The sequence below is a fragment of the Lissotriton vulgaris genome, chromosome 5, assembly GCF_964263255.1.
Source record: "Lissotriton vulgaris chromosome 5, aLisVul1.2, whole genome shotgun sequence".
In the NCBI taxonomy this organism is placed as follows: domain Eukaryota; kingdom Metazoa; phylum Chordata; class Amphibia; order Caudata; family Salamandridae; genus Lissotriton; species Lissotriton vulgaris.
The window spans coordinates 1,604,342,526-1,604,369,992 of record NC_141693.1 but is presented as its reverse complement, the minus strand read 5'-3'; the positions used below and the strand labels follow the sequence as shown (position 1 = coordinate 1,604,369,992).

The window sequence follows — 27,467 nt, the reverse complement described above, 5'->3', positions numbered from 1 at the left end:
CTGATGCTCTTCTTGGCAAGGTTTGGCCTGCCCATGGTCACATACTGATGAGGTTGCTCCCTTTTTTCGATTTGTTGGGAAGCTATGTATTGTATCGTGTATGAATCAAATATATTCTATCATTTGCTTCCAGCATGTCTTGATAACATTCCATTATTTTTGGTCTACATTTTATAATTTTTCATCTATTTGTATCAAATAAAGCTGTTGCTATTATCATTAAAAAACGTACCTTAAGGGAACTATTATTGTAACTAAATCAGTATTTACAAAATCAACCACAGAAGATTGGACTTACTCCTTCTCTATTTTAGAAAGCAGCAGAGTTCACATATCTCCAAGGAGCATTTAATCCAACATCAATAGTCACCTTCCAGATAGTACTGTACTTATCATATGAGGCCATCAGCCATGACAAAAGAAACATGCAGAGCACCAGTTTAATGTGTTTTATTTTGTGAGAAATCGTAATTAAAGTGGGTTGCCACTTCTATAGCAGTTGTGAGTCTTGCAACATGAAGGCTTCTGAGAAACAGATAGCGGAGTTGTGCTCTCAGCTTTCAGTACATTGGAGGTTTGTCCTCCCCTTTGGGGTTTGTGATCTTTTCCACGTTCTTAATGATGATGTCATAAAGCTCAGCCTGCAAATAGAAAAAACAAAACTTGGATTTAAATAGGTATTATTTATGTATGTATCACCCCCATAGGAATGGACCAAGGGGAAAAACAGAAGCCAATGACAACAGTTGAGCCGAATTCCAATATCATACCAGATTATCCTGAAGGCTAGAGGAAGGTCGTTAAGACTAGCAGCAGCTAAGTTTCAAGGTGGCATGGAAGATGCAGGAACACAGCTGTGCTATGTTACGAGTTAGGCAGTGAGATTTTGTGTCATTGCGTTCAAAAAGCTAACAGGCATAAGAGTTACGTGGCACACAGAGTAATTAGAAAGTTTTTGAAACAGAATGACCACATGAAAGCACAGAGACAATAAGGCTGTGAACATCACATTCAAGAAAATTGAGTCTACACTATGCATTGCGCAAACCAAGCAACATAGAGATCACATGGGGACGTGTTTGAGAACAGACCCCTTGATATTACATCAGCGGTATGGAAGCAGAACGTTTGATGATATAAGCAAAAATGATGAGTGGGGTTAAATTATTACAAACACCACTTAGGGAAACATGATAAACTCAAAAGGAAATACCCTGAGGTGGTAAAGTTGGTTTGTTTTTTCGTGGTAACAGTCGGGAGTTGCAGTACTACCACTGGATTTCGCGTGTCTAGAACACCGGGACTAAGTTGATCTAGTTAATATTAATACAAGTTTTCTGCATCTTTATGCGCGTGGTTACTACCAGGCTTTTTCTACTGGTAACAGTTTTTATGGGATGCTATGCAATCTGGTAATACCAAAACACTCAATTTATGGTAGTGCTAAAATGCCTGGTAATTTCAATAGAGTACATTTGTACTATTACTGCAACACTCCATAGGAGAGCGAATGTGCAAAACAAAATAGGGACCTAGCCACATCTCCTGTCACCTGCCTAATACTCACATAGAAGCCACGCACGTCCATCAAAATGCTGCGTATCTCTGCATACACCGCCTCATCCTTTTCATGCACAAGTGTGCGGTAATCCATCTGTGGTGAGTGAAAATAACAAATTGGCGACAACAACACTTGAGATCAGAATGAAACAAGAGAAAGACGTTGGGCCTGTAGTAAGAGGGAGATTGTTGTGTTAGAGGAGAAAAGCAAATACTTGGGAAAAGAAAGAAGTAAAAAGGAATCGGAATGAGGTGTGGAATTTGAAGATCAACAAGTGTGCGACGTGGAGTAACCAAACACTTGGGTAATAAGGAGTAAGATTTATGGTTCGGAGTAAGAGAAGTGTCAGAATGGGGCATTGATATTTATGTACCACTAATGTGCACTCGTCATTATAATCCAGTTAAACTTCACAATGTGTTTCAGTTCTAGCAAATCCTGGCACTAGGAGCCTTATTCTACTAATATAAATGAGGTACGCACAGCACAAAAACACTGGGTTAACAATTAGGGGGTAAAAAGATCCAAGGAAACTTAAAGTAGCTTTTCATGAAGAATTTAATGCAAGAATCAGAGTTGAAGCACAGCACATCATAACAGGTTCAGGTACAGGTATTGTAATACAGTTGGCCTGGAATCTGGAACCCAGGATGTAAGATGCAGGCACGCATCATACATTCCAGGCAGCAGATCCAGACAGGGAAAGGCAATGGGACAGAACAAGGCAGAAAGAAAAATACAACAGAATGCAACACATCTTACCCCTAAAAAAAAACATTAATCCAGATATCTGCTGGGAACACTCTTTTGCCTATTGGAAACTTTAACTCTAGAGGCAACTGAGGAATCCAGATGAACAGAACTGGGAGAAGGCAAAACGGGAAAAGCATCAGGTCTCCTCAGGCAAATACCCTGAGTGGAGGAAGGAGAGAAACGTACATTTTCAGGATTGCAAAACTTAGCTACTCTGCGGACGTTCCATACTCTACCATCTTGCGTGGCAACGCTATTTTTAAAGACTTTAACTATTTTGATAGGAGGGTAAAACTTAGAAAGACCCTTGACCAGAAAGCCAGGCTTTCTAATTCGTACCCAATCCCCCACCACAAAGTCATTATCTTTAGTTTTCATTTTGGAATCAAACAAGGTTTTCATTTGTAGTTGTTTGTTTTCAACCCGTTTGGCCACAGCAGCAAGGTCACAAACAGAGTTATTTACATCAAGTTTTACATCAAGTTTTTTAATCCACCAGGGACATATATCAGAAGGAGGCTCCCTACCCTTAAGGAGCCTGAAGGGACTAACACCGGTAACAGAGTGGGGGGTGATACGATATGTCCACAATCTTTTCCTCACAACATCCACCCAATTATCATCCGAAGACTGCACAACATTCAAACAATCCTTAAGAACACGGTTAAAGCGTTCAACTTGGCCGTTTTCCCTAGGCTCATAGAGAGAGGTGGTGTAATGTTTGATACCACAAGCACTGAGGAATTTCTCAAAATCATCTGACACAAGTTGAACACCATTATCAGTGACACAGGTTTCAGGAAATCCTTCCCTGGCAAAGACTTCCTTAAGGAAAAGAATGACCGATTGAGAAGAAACAGAGCTGACAAACTTTACTTCGGGCCACTTGGAGTGGTAGTCCACCAGAACTAAAGCATACCGAGCATTATAAGGCAACTGTTTAAATGGACCAGATATATCAAAACCCACTTTCTGCCAGGGAAAGGTGGGCCAAGACACAGGCTTGAGAGGAGCAGAGGTCACATGAAGCATCTTATCACTGTTAACGCAATGCGAACAGTCTCTCACCAGCCTATCCACCATTTTGTCCACTCCCGGCCACCAAAAGCTCTCCCTAATTAGACGTTTCATCGATGACATGCCGATGTGACTCTGGTGAGCGAGAAGAAGAATCTTCTCTTGTAAGGATTGAGGTGGAATTAATTTACCAGACTTGAAGAGTAAACCAGAAAACACTTCAATTTCCGAAGAAACCTGGCAAAAGGGAGCTATATCCGGAGAAACACCCCTATGGGGTGGCCAACCATTCCTGACAAAATCAAACAGATGTTGGCAAACCACATCCTTGCCAAGTTCAAGAAACCATTCATCTTCCGACAATGAAATAAACTCCTTGGAAACACAATCTCCAACAGAGGCAACAACATCGAGGTCAATATCCATCTTTGGAGACTCCTCACAAGGAAACCTTGAAAGAAAATCAGCAGTCACATTACATTTACCAGGAACATACACAATTTCGAAATCATACTCTTGAAGGCGTGAGGACAAACGAGCTATACGCGCAGTGGAGTTCCATCCACCTCCAGGAGATAAAATCCCAACTAAGGGTTTATGGTCGGTACGTAGTACAAAACGATTTCCCCAAACATAATTCCTGAAGTGCTCAACAGCCCAAATGCAGGCCAGAAGTTCCTTTTCAGTTACGGAGTACCTTCTCTCCGTGGGAGACAAAGTCCTCGAGGAGAAGGCAACACACCATTCATCCTTACCTGATGACTGACTTAACACACTACCAATGCCATAAAGGCTGGCGTCAACAGTAATAATGCACTTTTTATTGACACAAAAGGACTTCAAAGTAGGAGCATTAACAATTTCCTCTTTGATTTGTTTAAAAGCTTGTTCCTGCTTCTCTGACCAAATGAATTTAGCTGAACTCCTAGTAAGTTCTCTGAGAGGTTCCATTTTGTTCGCAAAATTTTTGATAAATTTGCTATAATACTCGCAAAGCCCTGCAAAAGAAAGCAACTTTTCCTTGTTGTCTGGGGAAGGAGCCTTAACAATAGCATCCACAAGGTTTTTTTTTGGTACAACTCCATCCCCTGAAAGCGAATGGCCCAAATAGTCTACTGTCTTACAAAAAAACTTGCACTTACTAGCTTTGATGGTCAAGCCAAACTTCTCCAACCTGGAACAAACCTCCCTAAGGTGACCATCATGCTCAGAGATATTTTTAGAAAAGACAAGAATATCATCTTGAAAGCATTTGACGTAGACATTCAGATCCCTGAAAATGTGATACATTGCCCTCTGGAAAACAGAAGCGGCTGACGCTAGGCCGAAAGGCATTCTTTTAAACTGAAACACACCATGGGGAGTGATGAAGGCGGTGAAGTGTTTAAGGTTTCTTCCTTAAAACGTAGTCTCAAAATGAATAATTCTGCTCCTGTGCTCCAAGGATGGTGGCAGAAATAGTAGGGTTTACCTCGTCGCCAGTAAAAAGATCCAAGGAAACTTAAAGTAGCTTTTCATGAAGAATTTAATGCAAGAATCAGAGTTGAAGCACAGCACATCATAACAGGTTCAGGTACAGGTATTGTAATACAGTTGGCCTGGAATCTGGAACCCAGGATGTAAGATGCAGGCACGCATCATACATTCCAGGCAGCAGATCCAGACAGGGAAAGGCAATGGGACAGAACAAGGCAGAAAGAAAAATACAACAGAATGCAACAGGGGGCTATAAGTTCACTTATAACAGACAGGTGTACTACAACAGTAGTCTTAGATATTTCCATCGCAAGTAGCTATAACAAGAGTGCAATAGATGAAACACTGCATGATGGGTTTGGCACCCCGGAGTGCTGGCATGCACACAAAACTTAGGCAGTTATGGAGACACTCACATACTGAGGAAATACACACTTCAGCGATTTTGATGGGGGTATCCACGAAACATTATAAAATATCCACTCGTTTCTAAAATCAGGCTACTGAATGTCACCATGCAAGCACAGACAGTTCCATGAGCATCACTCCAGTCTACACGGGAGCGCACAAGCATGCGTGCAATCGGTAGCCATGAGGTGGTCATGATATTATGTCCTTTAGTTAGAAACATGCATACCATCTGAATATAGATTACTCTTTATACAGATACCCAGGGAGAGAGTCACAACAACATTTGAACCATATACTGAGCTGTGAAGGTCTGTACTGAAACTAGTAACAAAGTTACCAAGCAGGGATATTGTGTTCAAAGGTTATGTAAACATTTGGAGTGAAGGTAAACTATATTTAGGTCGCAAAGTTTTGATGTAATCGAAATATTAAAGTAATCATAAACCACGTGCTTCATCAGTAGTAAGGACAACTTGTAATCATGAAGATTAGAAATGGAACACGTGGTAAATGAATGCTCAGAGAACACGCAAGTAAACATCCACTGGATGCAGATTTTAGTAACAATTGTTTTTATAAAGTTTTTTTTAAACTATCACGATTGAGCACATAGGTGATCACCAATAGGTGGATCTGATATACACATTTATTTTGTTTGCTTGAGACATAAAACGCAAATTAAGATTCTAATAAAGTTTTGAGTGAGTACAAAACCCAAAAGAAACGTGCTCTTCCTTCCCGAGTTGCAACCCATGATCACTGCTCTCAGGACCAGGCACATTTACAAATGTATGCTTTCCTCAGAAAACCACCCGCCACGAAATTTCAAGTTGTCTAATCTATTGGCAATATTTGGAAGGCCATCAGAGTTCTCAGTCATGTAAGAACTTGCATCCTCAGAAAAGAACGTCAGCACATGCGACTCGATCTTGGAGAATAGCTCCTCAGTTCCAACCCGCTCATTTGAGATCTTTTCTATTCCAAATAGGTCACATATTCTAGGTATGTAGCATAAAGATACCTACTTGGGTGCAACCCTCTTCCATCTTGCTAACAGTGTCCGTTTGGTAACCAATAGGGGTAGCATTAATTTCACATAATCTACAAATGAGCCCCAAAACACTAAAATCGGAAAGGACAGCTCCAGAATGTATGCAAAATGGTCCCTCGACCCATGCATTCCAACATGTGTTTGTGGGTTGCCACCCATCTTGAGTATTAAGTTTGGCAGGGGTTTAGTGCTACTTATGGAGTATTTTCCTTCCCGCCCATGCGTTTGGGTTCCCTAATTGCATAATGCCGTGTGTTGGCTCACTTCGTATCTGAATATGTGGCTCCCTGTTCTTTTTCTCACAAAGTCTGAAAACATTCCTTCAATGGAGCCTCAGCCACTCGTACGAGGCATTGAATACTTGAAGCTGCATTAGAGTCCTTAAAGAATTTATTTGTCTCGAGAATTTCCTCTTTTGTCTATAGGTTGTTCCAGGTCCTCTGCATGAATGTACAGGAGAGAGTTTATCTACGCCCACTTGTTCTAGATAGTAAGCAAACTCCTCCTGGTATGACAGGCTGGCATCATACAGCTTCTGGCAGAATCTAAGGAATCAGTCTAAAAGGTCTACCTTCCCTACTAGTTGCTTCCCCCCTTTGACCCATGAACGAAAAGATACAGCCCTATTTTTGCTTCACCTTTAGCCCTGAACACCAGCAACCTTCCAGCCTAGTTAATGTCCTAATGGAACCTTTGATCAACCTTGCCAAAATGCAGTCTGCCTTAGAGAGGTTGAGTATCTGAAGCGGACTTCTCAGATGTGAGACCCAATGTCAGCTATTCTACAACTTTGTTTTCTTATGGGAATTTTAAGCCTTCTTTAGGTCCTCAACTAGTTTTGCCCTCCATCCCTCCTTTATCCTCAGTTATGAGGTATCCCCTCACTACCACCTAAAGGGCATCCAGGTAGTACCTAAATGTCAGTCTCCAGTGTCATTAAAGTTTACATATTCCTCCAAATGGTCCCAGACTGCTGGTAGTAAAACCTTGTAACTGAGTAATGCCACTTGAGTGTCCTATTCTGTAGCATCTGGCACAGTACTAGGGAGTGATCTGATAAGGAAATAGCCCTCATCTCAGCAGAAGAATGTATTGTCTTGAAAAATAATGTGTATTCTGGCCTAGGATTTATGTGAGGTTATGAAGCAGGAATAGTCTGAATGATGCTGCAAGCCTGCCACACATCTATTAGACACACCTTCTCGAGCTCATGCAATTCATCCCTTTAAATCATGGCTGTTCCCCTCCAAATGCATGTCCATTCTTGTCACACTTAGCATTTGGACAGAATTACAGCCCCCTTCATATCAACAGGCCCTTAGCTAGAGACCTCCTTGTTTCGAAAATGTCATTTCAATAGGAGCCACCATCCCCTTAATCAGCATAACTCTCACCTAATGAGAACCCTACGTGGTGAGAAGAGTATCCCACACCTGCCATTTTAGTCTTCGCAGTAGAACAATACATCCCTAGGTAACAGATGCATCGCCTGCAAGACGCATATGTCTGCCTTTAGCTTCTTAAGGGAATGTAGGGTCATCAAGCATTTACCATAGCATTTAGCCCCTGGATGTAAAAGTAGATGATCTGCAGGGACCTCTACATGTTCCCAGCAGTTGGGATATCGATCTCTCTCATCCCGGTGGCCGTGGAAGCATGGTTTTGCCCATGCCCTTCCTTAGACTTTACAGTCACTCAATTGAACTTCTGAACCCCCCACCCACACCACCCACATATCTAAACCACATTCAACAATTATGCGGTACATTAAACAGAAGTCCTCCCCTACGGCTTACCTAACAGTAATCCCTTTCCAGGACATTAGTGTGACAGTTCAAACAGCGAAGCCCTCGCCACTACCTACCTGCTCTCAGTCTGCAGTGACTATTAGCCAAATTGGTGCAGATCAAACACGTGGCCACCCCCCAGTCACTGGCTGGGAGGCTGACATGCATATCTGGCCTTCTTTCTTTGGGGACCGGCCCACTGTGTTCGATTGATGAATCGATGCCTGTCTCTCTTCCCTCATGGAATCAATGGATTGTCTGGCAGTACTCTTTCTTGAGATGTTTTTCAAATGATCGGGAGGAGTGTCGTGCCTTGCTTTTGTCTTTCACGGTTCTGCAGTTCGAAAGGCACTTCCTCCGATACTCCCAAAATATCCTTTGCTTCTTTTAGGGATTTGTTTTGCTATCTCTGGCTATTCTATTAAAATAAATGACCTAAAATGCATGGCCACAGTGGATTAAGGTACAGAGATCTAGTTCAACTGAGGAAGATATTTAGGACCTTGGCTCAAATGCTAAAATTACATGTAGAAAAGGCTATCACTCCCTAGAATTGTGGTTTATTATGGATGTCCTTGGAAACATAACAAATGTTCTTAGATGAGCAAAAATACTCCACTCAACTCACAACTAAGGCTACCTTTCACATGCTTTGCATTTAGACCAGGAAGCCTGTTGTGGATGCCCCTTCTCATGTTGCTTGGTCTCTCTTACATCACTGACAAAGAATGGCTGCATCAAGACAAACTGATGAAGGGTATCACATGGTATGGGGAAAGAGAACGCTATAGCTATTTATATGGACAACATAGGGCCTTACATGGGAGACTCACTATGCTCTCCAGGGTCTGAAAAAGAACATGATGGGGGTCTTTGGCAAAGATACTGACTGGACCTTTGGCAAGGGGCCATCAATGGTGTATCTAGCATAAGGGAGAGGTGCCGCAAACTCGAGATTGGTAGATTCAAGTACCTGCGAAAATGTGCGTTGAGAAATGAAACTGCGGGACAAATTATAAACTGCTGGTGCTAAGACTTCGACCTTGGGAAGAAAGAAGAGGGTACACAACTGGAAAAGCAACTATCACTTCCCATTTTATACACATGTGAAACATACTCTCTTTACAGCTCAGACAATTTATCTGAAATGTACTAAGCATTTTGTGTCATTTTCTAAGTGGTGGGTGGGGTGTGCCCAAAGTAGCATGAGACTATGTAGTTGTAAATACACTGAGGAACTGAGGGTGTGTATTTAAATATTATTATGGGCCCTGAAACTGTGAGGCTGTTGTGAGACTGGATAGTCACATAATGAAAACGTTGTCATAAATCCATGTGATAGATGGGTCAAAATCCTTGGGGACCTACTATCAGTGTCACATGTAGTTCGGAAAACATGGAGTGGTAGGCAATAGATAGTATTGATGGGAGGGAAGAATACAAAAACACCATTCTATACAGGTATGATACACAAAGATTGAGGCTTCTGGAAATGGGACCCGAATCCAGCATTTTTTAAATTTGAAACAAAGGCATACTTATGCATATAAAGAAACACATTCAGAATATGACTTTTATAAGCACTCAGTATTTACAGCGGTGGTATGCAAGGGGTTCTTGACTAATTGAAATAAGAACATATCAGTATAGAACCCACCGGAAGACTGAGTCCTACAAAAGAGATGCTCCAGATTCATAAAACAAAGTATAAGTATGCAAGATAATGTTGTCAAACCTTAGTGGAGAAATGGGAAACAGACAAGGTAACTTAAGTTCCTCACAATATAAAGAAAACAAACCTTAGGAGAGTGGCTACTCACACTAAGTTTGGATAAGAACAATTCATGGTCCTTGACAAATTACTCAAGGGAGAGATTACACAAAATTTGAAGAAATGATCCAAAAATCCTAACGGACATGTTGAATATAGAGACTTATTTCGTGGTATCTGGGGCTCCACATGCACAATCCTACTAGGTACAGTTAGGAATTAGTGAGGGAGCATACTGAGATAACTTTCAATCAATCACTGTAAATCTATAATGGATGTCAAGTTAAGTAATTATGCTAGTACCTTCCTTCCAACACCACAATGCCAAAAAGTCCTGGACCGGTTTTATTGTGTAAAAGCCCATAAATGCCCCTTTAGTGGATGTGCTAGGAAACCAGTAAAAGAACTAAAAGTGTTTACTGTAACAATATCAAATCGAGTGAGAAAAAGTTAAAACTGCTGTAGTATCATCTTTGCAAATCAAGGTGGAAAAAAATAACAGGTTCAAGAGACTTACAATACCATGAAATAGATATATTCAACACTATGTTTTATACTTCTAAATTTGATAGTATTGGCCAGCCACAGGTAATGCCAATTATCAATAATAATAGAAATAATTGGTGGTCATCATAGTTCTACGAAATGTCAATAAAAGGTAGTCATTATGAAAAAAGAAAGATCAGTTGTGAGGTTTGGGAATCAGAAAATAAAGAGGGGATCTTGGGAGGTCACAGGGGAATAAGTGGGAAAGTTCTGAGTTGGAGATCAGAGAAATGCAGTTTAGGAGAATCTAGAAGGAGATTGGAGGATCTGAGAAGATTAAGAAGAAACTTGCACACAAATTTAGGAAAGAGCAAGAGCAGTGGTTCTTAACCTGTGCTCCGAGCCCTACTCAGGGGGTCCATGGATGTTTTACAAGATTGCATAATATTAAAATCAATAATTTAAATACATTAAATATATAGACAATTAAAGAGGCAAAATTGAAATTAAAACATTTTCCACATTTGATTGTGAATTAAACAAAATATTTCAATATTTCAGCATTTGTTTCGGTATCCTTTTTTTTATATATTGTTTTGAGGTTCAATTCATAAGAATTGCTTAGTTCGGGAGTCCCAGATATCCAAAATAACTCAGTGGGGATCCCTGGACTCCAGTAATGATTCAGTAGGGGTCCACAGAAGTCAAAAGGTTAGAAACCGATGAGCTACAGAAATATTGGTGTGACTTATAGATTGGCTGATGCCCCTAACATCTTTTTAGGCACATTTGGGTTCACCCACTGAAACCCTCTTGGGCAGATCAATTCAGTCCCTTGTAACACCATCTCTCCCCCCACTCTATCCTGTTGGAGGGGGTAGGGAGGAAGTATTTGGGACACAGAATGAATGATGAATGTAAAGGGCAGAAGGAACCAGTATACCTGGGACAGATTAAGTAATGCTTTGTCTCACTCACCACATGCGTCTCCTTTGATGCCTTTGCTACTGCATCGCCACGCTCCAAGAAGTACCTGAAGACAAGCATGAAAAGTGATACACCAGCCCAACAATCAGTCATTTATCTTCTTTGTTCTCTTCCTCCCTTTCTTCCAATTCTCTGTTTTCCATTACCGATTTATTTCCTCCACCCTCATTTCTTCTCTATAACCTCCCTGTTTTTCATCCAATCCCTCCATCTCCCTGAATTCTTCTCCTCTTTTGTCCTCGATACTTACCTTGCTGTTACTCCCTCAGAACCCTCAATACAGACTTACTTGGCAATGTTGGTCTGGAACGCTTCAACTTTGGTCTTGACGGCTGTCACTCTTTCCAGGACCTTCTCCTAATATGGCAGGGAGAGTGTGAGAGAGACCAGAAATGTTTAATGAGGTGTGAAGGAGGCAAGCGGTTTGGAGCATCAGAAGGTTCTCCTTTTAGAAAAGCAGATGCAGGGCTTGGATGCTACAAACACTGAATTAATCAGGCTATGGTCCTGAGCAAAAGGTGATGGTATCGGAGCCCAGGTCTTCATTCTTTTGCCATGTTATCCTCACAGACCCACTCAAGTGAGTAGAAGGCAGGAAGTTTAAAGTACATACAACACTAATCAAAAAAATGACCCAGTCCTCAAGGCAACACAAAAATAAGTGAGGCTGTAAACAGTTCTAGATCGTCCATTGAGCACTCTAATTATATCTCTATTCATAGAGATTATAACACTGTTTCAGTCAATTGCCAACGTTAAAAATGAGCCCATCTCTGATAAACAAAAACCGTCTAACACAGTACAGACATTCACTAGAGGGACAACATTTAGAAAAAAGTGTGAATAGCTAGATGACACCTCATGGGCGCACCACCAATGGGGCCCCTGGTTGGTACTCACCAGGTCGGCCCTGTTCTCATCATCGGTGTCAAATAGCTTAACGAAAACGTGTCCAAAACCCAAAGTAAGGAAAGTAACAGTGAATGGTGCAGTGTACAAATGACATATATGTGACACGGACTAACAACGTTCAACATATAACACACACAAAACTGCGCAGCAAGATATTACTCTTACTTTATTTATATCTTCTTGTTGCATTGCAGTTTAACATGTAATATAAAAGGGTGAGTTATGAATACTACCTATCGCTTCATACTCAGCCCACAGCCGACATGTTTCATTGCCTTAGGTATTATATCAGGCAATTTCTTCAGGGCCAACGTATATTTACGATGTCACTGCCAGCGATACTGTGCTTTTAAAATGCTGAAAAACCAAAAACATAAGACACACATATATATATATGTGGGCATCTGCCTATAGCAATACTGCATATTTAATATCCACATTGCACCCTGTCATCGACAGAAAAAGCTCTTTACCTAGATAAGTCCTTTACTTTCATACCATTACCGCTCTGGCTCTATGCAAAATCATAGACCCCCTTCCGATAGGTAAGTAGGGTCCCGCCTCCCTTCTTTAAGTGCCTGGACAAAAGACAAGGAGGAAAACGCCATACGGGCGAAAATTAACATCAGCATGTCTACTCTCACCGTCTTTTAGTCATCTGGTTCCGCGTTTACATGCTTACTCGTGGAGGTACTGCAAACGGTGTTTCCTCAACACCGGAGCGCCATGAGTAGGGCTTGTGGTGTATTTATCAGAGTTTCCGCGTAGCCTGGCTCCGATTGGCCGGTCACACCACGTGGGAAGCAGGTCGGTGATTGGACCCTGTGACCACGTGCCCGCTTGTACACTTACGATGTCGTTTGAGATGTATATTAATCTCGTATTGCATTTAGTGTGTCATATGGTCTCTCACCTACCCGAGGGAGATGTAAACGCGGGGACAATTCTTCGTACACCTATGTCAATCCACATGCCTCAAAAGTGTGGCGGCCATCTTGAAACAGTATATCTTAATCTATAACTGGTTTCTCATGAGCGTCCCTTCAAAAACCTCAAAAAATGCGGCGGCCATCTTGGGACATTACTTCTGCTTCAAAATATAACTGGTTCCTAATGAGAGAACCATACTTCAGACAGTTACTTGCCACCTTATTTAGTTCACCAGGCCCATTAAGGACTTGTTTTAGTAGTGTGGTAATGGTGTATTATGGCGGTGACTATAAGCTGGGGGCATATTCACAATGTATATAGGTAAATAGGTCTGTTCACAAGGGTTAGATAGATAAGCAAGACTCAGCTACCTTGGATGTTTATTGCTGTTATAAGACTACTGTATAACTGATACCTGGGCAATTCCTATATTTACAGTGTGTTCTATATGTCGGTGGGTTTAACTTATTGAGCCAAGAAACAACTAGATTATCGTAGTTTATTCCATTCCAATAACTCATTAAGTCCCTGTTGTTCACTAGATTCTTGAAAAATCCAGCGCGCTTCTTTAGTCGCCAGCCGCTTTTCCATCGACTGTGCCTCACCCATCACTCTTTCCAGTACTACCCATGTGAAGGTGTGCTTGTTGCGATGACAATGTTGCACTAATTTCGTCGTTAGCTTCCCTTGTCGTATCGTGCTTAGATGTTCTTGAATGCGCAGCTTAATTTTGCGCGACGTCAGCCCGATGTATTCAAGGCCGCATTCACAGCTCAACCTGTAGACTACATTCGTAGTATTGCAATTGCTAAACTGATTTAACGTCCAGGTTTTTCCGGATTTTAGCTGGATGGTATTGCATTTACTGGTGATGTGGCACACAGAACAATTGCCACAGGGGTAATGGCCATTAGGTACAGTCGAGGTTTCTGGTTGTTTCCTCTCTATCATCCTTGTATGGACGAGTTTGTGTTTTAAATTAGAGGCCCTTCGAAACGCAAAACGAGGCGGTGGCATCTTATGGTCCTGTGTGTTAAGGAGGAACCAATGTTTCCTGATGGCTTGTCGGATTTTTGTGGCTAGTGGGTCGTAGGTCATGACCACTGGTATACATTCGGACTTTTCTTTTTTATTTGTCTCTAGGAGTGCTGTCCTCGGTGTATTGAGCGCTCTTTTATTTGCTTGGCGGATTATTTTACGCGGATAGTCCCGGGCTTGTAACCTGTTGCTCAAGTCAATGGCCTGTTCTTTATAGGCCTCAGTTTTTGAGCAATTCCTCCTGTATCTCATAAACTGACCCACCGGGAGGTTATCCCTGAGGGCCCGGGGGTGGTAAGATTGGCATGTAAGGAGGGAATTTCTGTCTGTCGGTTTTTGATGAACCCTGGTCTCGAATTTTCCATCTGATGCCTCGATGTCCAAGTCCAGGTACACTGCATTCGTCCGGTGGTAGTCCGGTGGTAGTTCCAAGTGAAACGTAGACTTCTGTCTTGCGTGTTCAACCAATTAAGAAACTGGAGGAGACAATCTTCCTCTCCTGACCAGACGAGGAGCACGTCATCGATATACCGCCTCCACAGGCGTAGGTGTTCCCTAAAAGGGTTCTGATCGGTGTCGATGACGTGCTCCTCGAACTGCCCCACATAAATACAAGCCACACTCGGTGCCATTGTAGCTCCCATAGACGTTCCCGTCACTTGGAGAAAGAGCTCATTTTTGTAGCCAAAAAAATTCTTTGTCAAGGCCAGCTCTACACATTGTAGGATGAAACTCTGTGGAGCATCATAAAACCACTCTTGTTTGCGGAGTGCTTTAGCAGTTGCTAATAGGGCTGCTTCCTGGGGGATGCACGAGTACAGCGACTCGATGTCTATAGTCACAATGTACTCGGTGGCAGGATTGTAGGTCATTGAATCAAGGACATTTAAAATATCTGCTGTGTCTTTGACATAGGAACGTTGAGTTATTACCGATTCGCGTAGGTAGTAGTCTGCGAATTGGGACAGGGGTTCCAAAATAGACTGAATGCCAGCCACAATGGGCCTGCCAGGGGGGGGCCTGGCAGGCTTATGTATTTTCGGAAGGACATAGAAGGCAGGAGTCCTTGGGTTTGTGTTAACGAGGAACTCCGCCTCCCTTGTACTTATCCACTTCTTTTCCTTTGCATTGGCAACGAGATTCCTGATCATCTCTCTTAGTTCAGGTGTAGGGTCTCTGACAAGGGGTTGATAGTTAGTTCTGTCATTTAAAAGTCTTCGAACTTCTGCCTCGTAGTCAGACGTATTTAAAATCACGATGGCACCGCCCTTGTCCGCATTCTTGATGGTTATTTTGTCGTTGTTCTGCAAAGATTTAATGGAGTCCCAATTTTCTTTCGTCATATTTCTGAAGCCTGTCGACTGGTTCTTGTTCTCTATGCCTTTAATTTCCTCTAGTACTTTTGCTTCAAACACCGCGGTTTCTGGGCCAAGCGTGGCAGTTGGAGGGCAAAAAGAGGAGGGTTTTCTTAAGTTGGAATTGAAACCCCTGCTTACTTCTGTTGGTTGTTTACAAAAGAATTTTTTAAGCTTGAAGCGCCGCATTGTTTCGTGAAACTCCATCCGACATTTGAAGGCATCATGGTTCGGTGTAGGCACAAAGCCTAACCCTTTATTTAATACCTCTTCTTCCCCGTTAGTCAGATTATGGTCCGAGAGGTTCACAACGATGCTCATCCTAGCGGTTTCTTTCCCCGGCTCCGTGTCATCCTTGGAGAGGAGGTTTGCCATTGTTGTTGTTGGGGGGGTCGATTTCCCCGTCCTCTTCCTGTTCCCTGCTGATGTTGGAATCCCGGGCCTTTGTTGGAAGCTTGGCCCTGTTCTAAAAAATTCCTCAGTAGGGTGTTTAGATCTGTGTTTATAGTTGCAGGTTGATTAAATCTCACTCTGCTGGTGCTCGGGGCCGGCTCAAGTTCCTCCTCGCTAGAGGTATTTGCGAAAGACCAGTTAGTGGGGGTTCTTTTCTGTTGAAATCTATTCCCCTTACCACCTCTACTGCCACCAACTGGTGGTTGTTGTTCTTGGGCGGGCTGGTAGTAGGAGTCGTTGGTATATGGGAAAGCCCACTCGTGTGTGTAGCGTTGGAGGTTACGTTGTAAACCTCTGATTTTTTGTGTTACCATGTACTGTTTGTATTCCTCTAGATCTTAGGGTCCCGCCTCCCTTCTTTAAGTGCCTGGACAAAAGACAAGGAGGAAAACGCCATACGGGCGAAAATTAACATCAGCATGTCTACTCTCACCGTCTTTTAGTCATCTGGTTCCGCGTTTACATGCTTACTCGTGGAGGTACTGCAAACGGCGTTTCCTCAACACCGGAGCGCCATGAGTAGGGCTTGTGGTGTATTTATCAGAGTTTCCGCGTAGCCTGGCTCTGATTGGCCGGTCACACCACGTGGGAAGCAGGTCGGTGATTGGACCCTGTGACCACGTGCCCGCTTGTACACTTACGATGTCGTTTGAGATGTATATTAATCTCGTATTGCATTTAGTGTGTCATATGGTCTCTCACCTACCCGAGGGAGATGTAAACGCGGGGACAATTCTTCGTACACCTATGTCAATCCACATGCCTCAAAAGTGTGGCGGCCATCTTGAAACAGTATATCTTAATCTATAACTGGTTTCTCATGAGCGTCCCTTCAAAAACCTCAAAAAATGCGGCGGCCATCTTGGGACATTACTTCTGCTTCAAAATATAACTGGTTCCTAATGAGAGAACCATACTTCAGACAGTTACTTGCCACCTTATTTAGTTCACCAGGCCCATTAAGGACTTGTTTTAGTAGTGTGGTAATGGTATATTATGGCGGTGACTATAAGCTGGGGGCATATTCACAATGTATATAGGTAAATAGGTCTGTTCACAAGGGTTAGATAGATAAGCAAGACTCAGCTACCTTGGATGTTTATTGCTGTTATAAGACTACTGTATAACTGATACCTGGGCAATTCCTATACTTACCTATCGGAAGGGGGTCTATGATTTTGCATAGAGCCAGAGCGGTAATGGTATGAAAGTAAAGGACTTATCTAGGTAAAGAGCTTTTTCTGTCGATGACAGGGTGCAATGTGGATATTAAATATGCAGTATTGCTATAGGCAGATGCCCACATATATATATATGTGTGTCTTATGTTTTTGGTTTTTCAGCATTTTAAAAGCACAGTATCGCTGGCAGTGACATCGTAAATATACGTTGGCCCTGAAGAAATTGCCTGATATAATACCTAAGGCAATGAAACATGTCGGCTGTGGGCTGAGTATGAAGCGATAGGTAGTATTCATAACTCACCCTTTTATATTACATGTTAAACTGCAATGCAACAAGAAGATATAAATAAAGTAAGAGTAATATCTTGCTGCGCAGTTTTGTGTGTGTTATATGTTGAACGTTGTTAGTCCGTGTCACATATATGTCATTTGTACACTGCACCATTCACTGTTACTTTCCTTACTTTGGGTTTTGGACACGTTTTCGTTAAGCTATTTGACACCGATGATGAGAACAGGGCCGACCTGGTGAATACCAACCAGGGGCCCCATTGGTGGTGCGCCCGTGAGGTGTCATCTAGCTATTCACACTTTTTTCTAAATGTTGTCCCTCTAGTGAATGTCTGTACTGTGTTAGACGGTTTTTGTTTATCAGAGATGGGCTCATTTTTAACGTTGGCAATTGACTGAAACAGTGTTATAATCTCTATGAATAGAGATATAATTAGAGTGCTCTATGGACGATCTAGAACTGTTTACAGCCTCACTTATTTTTGTGTTGCCTTGAGGACTGGGTCATTTTTTTGATTAGTGTTGGATTGAGTGGAGGGCGATCCAGTCCTGTCTGCCCCTCTTGACTCCTAGTAATTGAATAAAGTACATACAACTCTTAAGGGAACAGCAAGTTATTTAGATGTAATCCAAGCTCTGCATCATAGGAATCTTCAACTAAGCCATTAACACTTTTACATAACAAAAAATATCAACAGACACTAAGACAAAATATCTAAGGCCGAACTTTCCAAATAATTTTAACCCCTTTGCCATGGCGTGAATTTCGCCACGGTGCAGCCGGGGCTAGTGGTGAGCGTGGTGAGCGTGGCGCTGCGGTGCTCATGATGGAACCACGCCGTCATGAGTCATGGGTGGCGTGTGCTCATGAAGGTGTGGTTCCGTCATGACCCCGCCCGCTCATTAATTCGCCCGCACAGGCCGGGAATTAATGAGGGTGGGCGGAACGGCAGCCGCATGACGGAACCACACAGGCATGAGCATATGCCGCCCGTGACTCATGACGGTATGGTTCCATCATAAGCACGAAATGGGTTAAGGCGTCATTTTTCTTCTTAAAAATAAATGCCCAAAAATTATGAAATGATAACAAACAAACATTGCAGCATAATCCTTACCTTGCTGCCCAAGCTACATTAACCATAACTGAAATGAAAGCACAGTATAGCTAGCTAGGCAGCAGCTATGGAAAGCTAAAAAGAACACTTCTCCTATGAATAGCCAGTTGATTCCATATCTCATCACACCTTACACTGGCTGCTGCTCCAGAGCTTCAGACCTTTTGATGGTAATAATGAATGTGTACAAGAACCCAAAAGTGCAATGTTTTAATGTACTAGAGGAGGATTGTTGGTCCTTTATGAATCAAGTAGGATTGTGTAGTAATAAAAAGAAGATTGCTACTATGCAGAACTAGGATTACAAGCAGATACCTTCCTTCTGCATTATACGTTCTTCCTTGATCGTCCTAGATGCAAGACTAGAGTAATATGCACACCCCCTAACTGACTTGACATTGAAAATTAAGGACCCTAAGACCTCTATGCACAACAGCAGCAAAAACCTTATTCAAATACATTTTTTAGAGCAGCATTAAAAACTACATCATCTGCTCTGGCATTTGAGTGGTCGCAATAATGTTTAGTGAATGTACAGATGAAACTTCAAGTTACAGCACTACAAATATCGCCTACAGAGACACTGCTTAGCTGCGAAACCATTATTGCCTTTTGTGTTCAACCAAAGCACCACCTGGTGATCACAGGTACTTTATATAATAACACACTTTCTCCTGGTCATTAAAAGAAAAAGTAAAATGCTATAAGAGCACTGAGGAATCAAACTCCCAACTCCTCTTTCCCAACATAAAATGGCCTTAATAGATCCACATATTAAATATTGATGAAAACCAACTGTACGCTGAATACGTAAAACTGAGGAAAAAGGATTATGTTGCTTACCCAGTAAGCAAGGTTCTTGGTATGTAGAGCTGTAGATTCACATGCTTTGCATACTCCTGCCATCTAGTGTTGGGTCTGGATGTTTGCAAGTTGTTTTTCTTAGAAGAAGTCTTTCCAGTCATGAGGTAAAGTGACTCTTCCTTTCAGTGATTGTGAGCATGGGCATCGACTCCATTATTAGATTGTTTACCCGCAAAACGGTGAGAATGTAATAAGTGTAGTATGGAGATGTCCATGTGAATGTGATGTAAATAATGAGAACTGCAATAACTACAGGTGTCCAGGGTGGCGCATGTGAATCTGCCGCTCTACATGCCAAGAACAGATGCTTACTGGGTAAGTAACAATCTGTTAGAGGCATGTGTGCTGTAGATCCACATGCTTTGCATAGACTATATAGCAGTATCCTCCTAAAGGGGTGGCCAACCAGTAGACGTTGCAGTTGTCTGAAAAAGTGTCTTTAGCGCTCCTTGGCCTATATGTGTCTTTTGGCGTGCTAACACATGCCTGACACTGAGCCCCGGAGATTGCTCCTGCCACTGCACACTCCCCGAGCTTTGCACTCCCGGTGTCAGAGCCCCACCTGATCCCAAAATGGTGGCCCTCCCAGTACAACTTGCCTGGTAGTTACCGGCCACACTCTCTCTGGAGACTAGGCGCGGATGAGTCACGCCTGAGAGATCTCCTCCTGCCACCGATCACTCCCCCAACAGCTCCTGCACCAAACCGGAGCCAAAAACCGATCCCTACGCCCTGCCTGATCTTAAAATGGCGGCCCAGCAAGGACGACTCACTCTAATCTGTCGGCCACAACCTCTCCGGGAGCATATTGAAACAAGCTTAGGTGAATAGCGCTGTAGGAGAGTAGGGTCTGCAATCCTATGATCACCCCAGATTTTTGCTTTTTGCTTCACTGGTTTACGACTTCCCTGGCTGTGGGCCTGCTAATCAGACCCACAGCCTAGCTGTTCTCTCTCTAAATTAACACATGTACCTCAGGTGCATTTACCAATTGGTACTGGGCCACCTAATCAGTCCCTGTACCCAGGGCCTAGGTGTACCCAGGGCCTACCAGGGGCTGCAGCATGTATTATGCCACCCCTGGCTGGCCATCTAAATCTGACACAACTGGCTGCACGACAGCTGGGGCAAGGTGGTGTAATCACCCTTTGCTTTAGATATAGTATACCTATATCTAACCCTAAAATGGACACATGTATTCCTATCAGTCACTCCTATGGCAGGCCTTAACAATCCTGAAGGCAGAGTGCTTGGAATTATGTGAGATGGTGCTCTGGCATGAGCTGAGCCCGTCTGCAGCTTGCGGAACCAAGTCCTAATAGCTGTTCTATGATAACGCGTACCATATACTCTTAAGTGCATTATAATCCTCGCGGTTATTTGCTATCTTTGGTATCGCTTTATCAAAACATGTCGAGTAAGGTGTCATACGAATTGGAATACTAACCCCTCGCCAATTCTGGCGACGGGGTTAGCATTCCACCCTTCTAGAGGGACACGACATGTATGTAACTGTGAACCCCGGTTAAAGTGAACTCGAGCCTCAGCATCACAAAATGGATGCTGCCACCACAGACACAAGTCTGACCTCCTGCTGTTGGGAGTCCTTTCAGCGAGGAGAGCTTGGACAAAGGGTTTCCTGTCAGGGGCGGTGCTAGCACCATCCCAGACAGGGTTTGTGTATCCTAGGTAGGCAGGGCTGAATAGGAAGGTGACTGCAAGTGGCACCCCGGTGCTCACTATGCATATGCCGGCTTGAACCAGTTCCAGGGGCACACCAGCCCCTGAGCTGGGGAAAGTCCGGACAGGGGAGAGGGGTGTAACCACCCCCCTTCCTGGTCCCACCCATGGGCAGGACCTAGTCGCGTACCAGCCCCTTTCTTTAGAATAAAGGTGGGAGCGGGGACCCTTCCAAATTAGATCATCTTTGAATCCTGAAACTACTTTCTACGAAAGGAACTCAAGACTTCTTCTCAAGATTTCTCCCTTGTGACTAAGGAGTAGTCACCCTGCAGCAGCAGGCACCAACTAAGTATCTTGCGGTTTGCTGAACGTCCTTCCTCCGGAACCAGACCGACCAGCACGACAAGACCCGGACTCCCTGCCCTCTCTGACCTCTACCTGCCTCTACAGCACAGCTGAGAACCGTGGGTGCGACGAGACCAGAGGACCCGGCGACCATCAGAACCAGCACGACACTGACCCAGCACGACCGCCGAGGGACCCTCGAGTGGGTGCATTGGGGTAAGAGAAGCCCCAACCCCAAGCAGCACGAGCACCGAAGTCCAGCCCCCCAGCATCCACCAGATCTGCGTGGGGCCCTTTTGCTTCTGTGTCGCTTGCCACGTTGTCCGGTCACTTGCCCGTTGGCTAGTGACCCTCCAGACGACGTCCTACGTTTGTTTCACCGCTGGTCTAGCTCCTCTAGACTGGCCCTAGTCTCCTCCTGAAGGGGACCTTCCTCGGACCCTCCTGGTCCACTCAAGACGCCATTTTGTGTCGCCACGTGGGCTTGCCGTAGCCAAGGCTCGTTGCCTCCTTCACCGGATCCAGCATCGCCAGCAGCAGACATCCGACGTAGGACAGCTCGCAGACCTCCAGCCTGGTCGACATCAGCGCCCCTGGTCCGTGCAGCAGCAGAATCCAGTGTCACCTCTTCACCTGGCTGAGTGACCTTGTCCGGTGCCATCCTGGTGCCCACCTAATCACTGGCTAGTGATTCAGAACTCGGTCCCCTCTGCTTACAGGTACTCTTCTTCACTGATCCAGTCCTTGGATCAGCCCGGAACATCTTCACTGGTCGCCTGCCAGCAACTTCCACTTCAGGCTCCTGGTTCGTCAACGAGGATTCCCGACGACACTTGAACCCTATGCAGCCGCAGCCCCTGGGCTAGGTAAACCGAGTACCACGGTGCTCCAGCGTAGAACAACTTTCTAAGTGTCTAGATCCACTTTCGTTTTTAACCTACCTAGTCGGGTTCGCCCGAGAACACTAACTTTGCATTTACTAGCATCCATAGACTTTGTCCCGCATTGCGCGTGAGAGTTCCCACTCTGCACACGGCGCCCCTAGGCCTCCTGCTTCTAATCTAAGGGTTCAGCATTGTAGGCCTAGCGATTCTAAAGTCTCTGAGAACTGTTACTTACCTGCTAGTGATTCGCATTCCACTTCCATAGTATATGGTTTTTCGTGCCCCTCGGGCATTTGCGTAAATTGTGCGACTTTCAGTATTTCTTTAAGAGTTTTGTATTGTGCTTAGCCCCCTGTCCTCATAAAGAGTCCAGGGTTGTTGTGTTATAAATAAATATCCTTTTATTTTCATAACAACTTGTGTGGTGTCCTTTCACTTGGTGTTCAAGGGGTATATGTGATGGTATAACAGCTGGCTTAACACGCCCTCTAGAGTTTAGCCTAAAGACTGCTCTTGTCCATGCTACTAGGATAGCTGGCCTATAAGGTTGACTTACAACCAATCATCAATAAGGGTCGTTTGGAATGATACACAGTGATCACTAGAATAGTGAGCACTACATATCAGGCCAACTTCTTACAAGCGCCAGACCACGATTCCTAGAGACTGCCTCCTTGTCCCTGCCAGCTCGCCTAGGTACTCACTTACTGACCTGAAGCTCTTATTTGTCCTCTCCATTCCGCCTGACCTCAAAAGGGCGGCACAATCCACTGAGGGCACCCCAAAGGAGGCTCAGGCGAGCCACGCAGTGCTACAAGCCCTAGAGACTGCCTCTTGCCCCTGCCCTCTCTCCCAGCTGCCTGCTCACGAACCAGAGCCCCTAATTTTATCGCCTCCTTGCGCCTGACTCTAATAGGGCATCTCTTGATACTCTGCATCCACCTTGGGGGCAACCTGAAGTCGGCACAGGAACACCGCGCCGCATCACAGGCCTTGGTCACTGCCTCCTAAAACCTGACCGCGCCCTGGGGGTCCACTGCCCACCCCTCTCCAAAAACGAATCAGACTAAACCTATCTTATTCCCTACCACCCTGACCGCTCCTCAATACCCTCCACTCATACTTTTAGACAGAGCGCCCTCCGCCAACAGCCCTGTCCCTGGCAACAGCTAACAGCCCCATTCCGCAGCTAGCAGCCCGCCCCCCCCCCTAGCTGCAGAATAGCCCACCACAAAAGACACTATCCACACTAATCCTCACGTTTATCCCAGTTAGAATGCTTACTCCTTGGCACCCTCCCTCAACCCACTCTCCTCACCCTACATAAAACAGATCTGCCATAACTCCTTCTCGATCACCCTCCCTCCCAACCTCTCTCCGAAATCTAAAAAAAACCCGCTAACATAAACTAATCAGGCAATTCCCTGAATCCCTCTTTGCTGTCTTATATCACTCCTCGGCCATAGGTAAAATAAAAATGGACCTCATATTCCACACAATCAGGCCCGCCTATTGGATATCCTCCCTGAAAGACCGATGCCAAATCACCAAAACGACACAACTACAAACTCTCATTCTACGCCCCCTCCCCCCTGCCACACTGTGGGATCACCTCGGTGACCATCTACTCTAATGGCACAGTCCTGATCGAAGCCAACAATGCGAACCTGGAGGCTTTTGACCTCCTCTTCCCCTCTCTACTAACAAACAGCACCCACACCCCCCCCCCCCCTCCGCCTCTCCCCACCCACCGGGGAAATCAATCCCCTATACCGAACTCTCCCCCCATTCCGCCTCCTGTTATCATAACCACCGTAGCACATCCTCTGACCAACGACAATCCCCCCACCGCCAATGACACGGCCCCCCCACCCTGCTTTACCTCTTCCTCTAGAGCACCCCAAGGAGCGGAACCCCCCGCATTCAGTTCCTACGGTAGAATGAGACCAACAACCCGCTAATCCAATCGCCATCCAGTCTACTCTGTGACAACAATTTAACCCAGTACTGCACAGAGGAGACCCACTACAAAGGAGCCATCCTCAATGCCATCATCGCGCAAAGAAACAAAATTACTATCAATCACATACTCCCCGTTGACTGGTCAGACCACCACATGATCTTATTCCACATAAACCCACTTACTCTCTCTCAACCCCCACTGCGAGGCCCTCCCAAATGGTTGAGAAACCTCTCCCAGGTTCCCACAGGAGTCCTCGAAGAAGAGATAAGCTCACTTCTCCCAGACAACACTGAGCACCTCTCTACTAATGACCTCACTGATTGTTACAATGCCAAGCTAGTATTCCCTGCTTGACAAAATAGCGCCCCTAAAACTCAAAAAGAGTAGAGCCTTCCCATCCAGATCATGGTTGAACTTCGAAAGGAGAACACTAAGAGCCAAAGAAAGAAAGTGGAGAAATGCAGTCCTCTCAGGAATTCCAAAATCACATCTGGCTACCATCAAAACAACGCTACATACGGCTACCAGAATGATCACCGGTATCAAGAAATATGATCATATCTCCCCTGCACTCAATGAACTTAAGTGGCTCCCAGTGAAAATGCGGATTAGCTTCAGAACAGCCTGTCTCACCCACAAAGCCCTTCACACAAGAAAACCTGAGTACGTGGCGAAAAAACTCATAAAAGCCGGCCAGTCCAGGAACCTGAGAAGCTCAAACTCCCTCCTACTCATCCCACCTACAACTAGAAAGCAAAAAACTGCTCATCGATCTTTCACCGGAAATGCTCCCAAAATTTGGAATTCCATTCCCCATCATATCAGAATCATTCCCTCTTTTGCAGAATTCAAAAGCCAACTCAAAACCCTGTTCCTCAACCGCTCCCGGAAGTGGATAGTGGGGAGCAAATAACAACCATCGAACTCTGCTCCATCTCTAAGACTCCGAAGATCCGTGAAGGCAAATATGTCCTATAATTCAATGTGTTGCTCTTTTATTTTTGCGCTCCTCTGTAGATATGTCCCCCCTCTATTTTGTATCTGATGATTATCTGTGCTGTACCTACTGTAAAGCGCTCCGATACCCTGGGGTCTGGCCAGCGCTATAGAAAACCTCTCAATTAAAAAAAATAAAAAAAATCCCTCACATCCTACGTCACACCCCATAACCCAAACTGACACATCCACTAACAACAAAAGTCAACACACCTAGTCCAGCACACCCCCACGCCGAAAAGATCACTCCCAGCTGCAAACCGCCCCGTCAAGAAGAGATGGATTGCCGACTCGCCTGCATTGAAAGCCAACTCTCCTTACTACAGGGCCTGAATCTTATTCTAACCAACCTCTCGTCACTCCACAACCCCCCCCCCATCCCCCCCAACACCGACTTCAGCCCCATCTCCTCCCCACACCCACCTTAGGTCTCCCAAACCTCTGTCCCCTTATCAGTCAGTTCACCCTCCCGATTTTCAGGCCCCGAGACCAACACCCCTCCAACCCACGACCTGCAATCCGCAATCCAGGTAATCACTGGGATCAGAAATGAACACTCTGTCCAGAAACCTCTCAGACTCCCATCCTCCCTCATCACCATCCCTACGGAACCTAATAAAGAGACTCCCCGCACTAACTGCATGCTCATAAACTGCAGGTCTGCCATGAAACATGCTACAGAGCTGGTTGAATCCATTCTCAACCATGACATTGACATAGCCTTCATCACGAGACCTGGCTCAATGACTCCACTCCTCTGATCCTGGATATGCTTCTACCCCCGGGTTTCTCCATCATCAATAAAGATAGAAAAGACCAAAAAGGCGGAGGCGTGGCAAATATCCACAACAATAATCTATCGGTGTCCGAAACCGATAACATCACTTACAACTCCTTCGAATGCCTTACCGCCAACATCAAAACCACCAACAATAATCTAGTACACTGCCACCAGACATGTACCATCCCCCAGGCAACACAGTCACGTTCACGGAACACCTATCAGACCTAATCGTGCACTGCTCTCCCAGAGATAACAACAACATCATTCTAGGCGACCTTAACCTCCACTGGAATGATAAGAACAGTGTTCCAGTACAAAACCTTAATGACCTACTACATACCAGCAACCTCACCCAGCACTGTTCAAAAGAAACCCACAACAAAGGAGCAATCCTGGATGCCATCATCGCCAAACATGAGGCAATTACTATTGATCATATCCTTCTGGTCGACTGGTCAGACCATCACCTTATCCTATTCCACCTCCCCAACAGATCTTGTCTCTTCCCTCCATCTCAAACCCCCACTCATGGTCGAGAAACATATCACAGATCAACACAGATGAGTTAGAAGAGAAAATATCCTCCCTCCTGCCTATCTCCCCGGAGGGCCTCTCAACACTACAATGTTACCATGTCCTCCATCCTAGACGAACTAGCCCCCTTGAAAATGAAAAAACCCAGGAACATACCCACAGATCCTGGTTCAACAGGGACATTAATGAGGAAAGAAGGCAACTCAGAGCCTCAGAACGTCTCTGGAGAAAGAATCCCTCCTCTAGCCGTTTCGATGATCTCAGAGCAGCAAGAAGAAAGTACAAACAACATATCAATAATGAAAAATACAACTTTTTCTACAGCGCACTGGACAAGGCCAAAAACAGACCAAGAGAACTCTTTGACATCAAAAAACAAAACGTCAAAGCCAGCGACATCCCTCGTCCAGCCCTCTAAAGCCTTATGTGACAACTTCGCCAACTTCTTTAACGAAAAAATCACCATGATCGAACTCTCACTGGACATTAACCTCCACCCCCGAGAAAGACTGCACTCCCAACAATTAAAACTACCACGAGAAGGCGACCAGCAACAACCTGGTCTTCCTTCGACCCCATCACAGAATCTGAGATCCTCAATTTAATCTCCTCCTCCAAGCCATCGTCTCATAACCTCGACCCCATACCCTCTCAAATGGTCAAAGAGGTGAAACTCACCGTGGCTCCACTTTGGTGCGAAATCATAAACAGCTCCCTAAAAACTGGCATCATACCAGATTGCCTTAAAGCCGGCCAAGTCACTCCGCTTCTGAAGAAACCAGGCTTAGACTCAACCGACCTGAATAATTTCAGACCGGTCTCCAATCTCCCCT

At 44.5% G+C, this 27,467-nt stretch overlaps 1 protein-coding gene across 1 annotated transcript in view; it reads right to left on the bottom strand.

The window, feature by feature from the left end:
* Positions 1-434: 434 nt before the first annotated feature.
* Positions 435-27,467, bottom strand: part of PSME2 (proteasome activator subunit 2) — a 103,342-nt gene continuing 76,309 nt past the window's right edge. Inside the window, exons 8-11 of the mRNA XM_086923749.1 lie at positions 11,590-11,657; positions 11,292-11,346; positions 1,568-1,654; positions 435-641 (exon numbers count right to left, since the gene is read on the bottom strand). Coding sequence (XP_086779875.1) covers positions 561-641; positions 1,568-1,654; positions 11,292-11,346; positions 11,590-11,657 — 291 coding nt within the window. The 3' untranslated portion in view covers positions 435-560. The remainder of the gene's footprint in view (positions 642-1,567; positions 1,655-11,291; positions 11,347-11,589; positions 11,658-27,467) is intronic.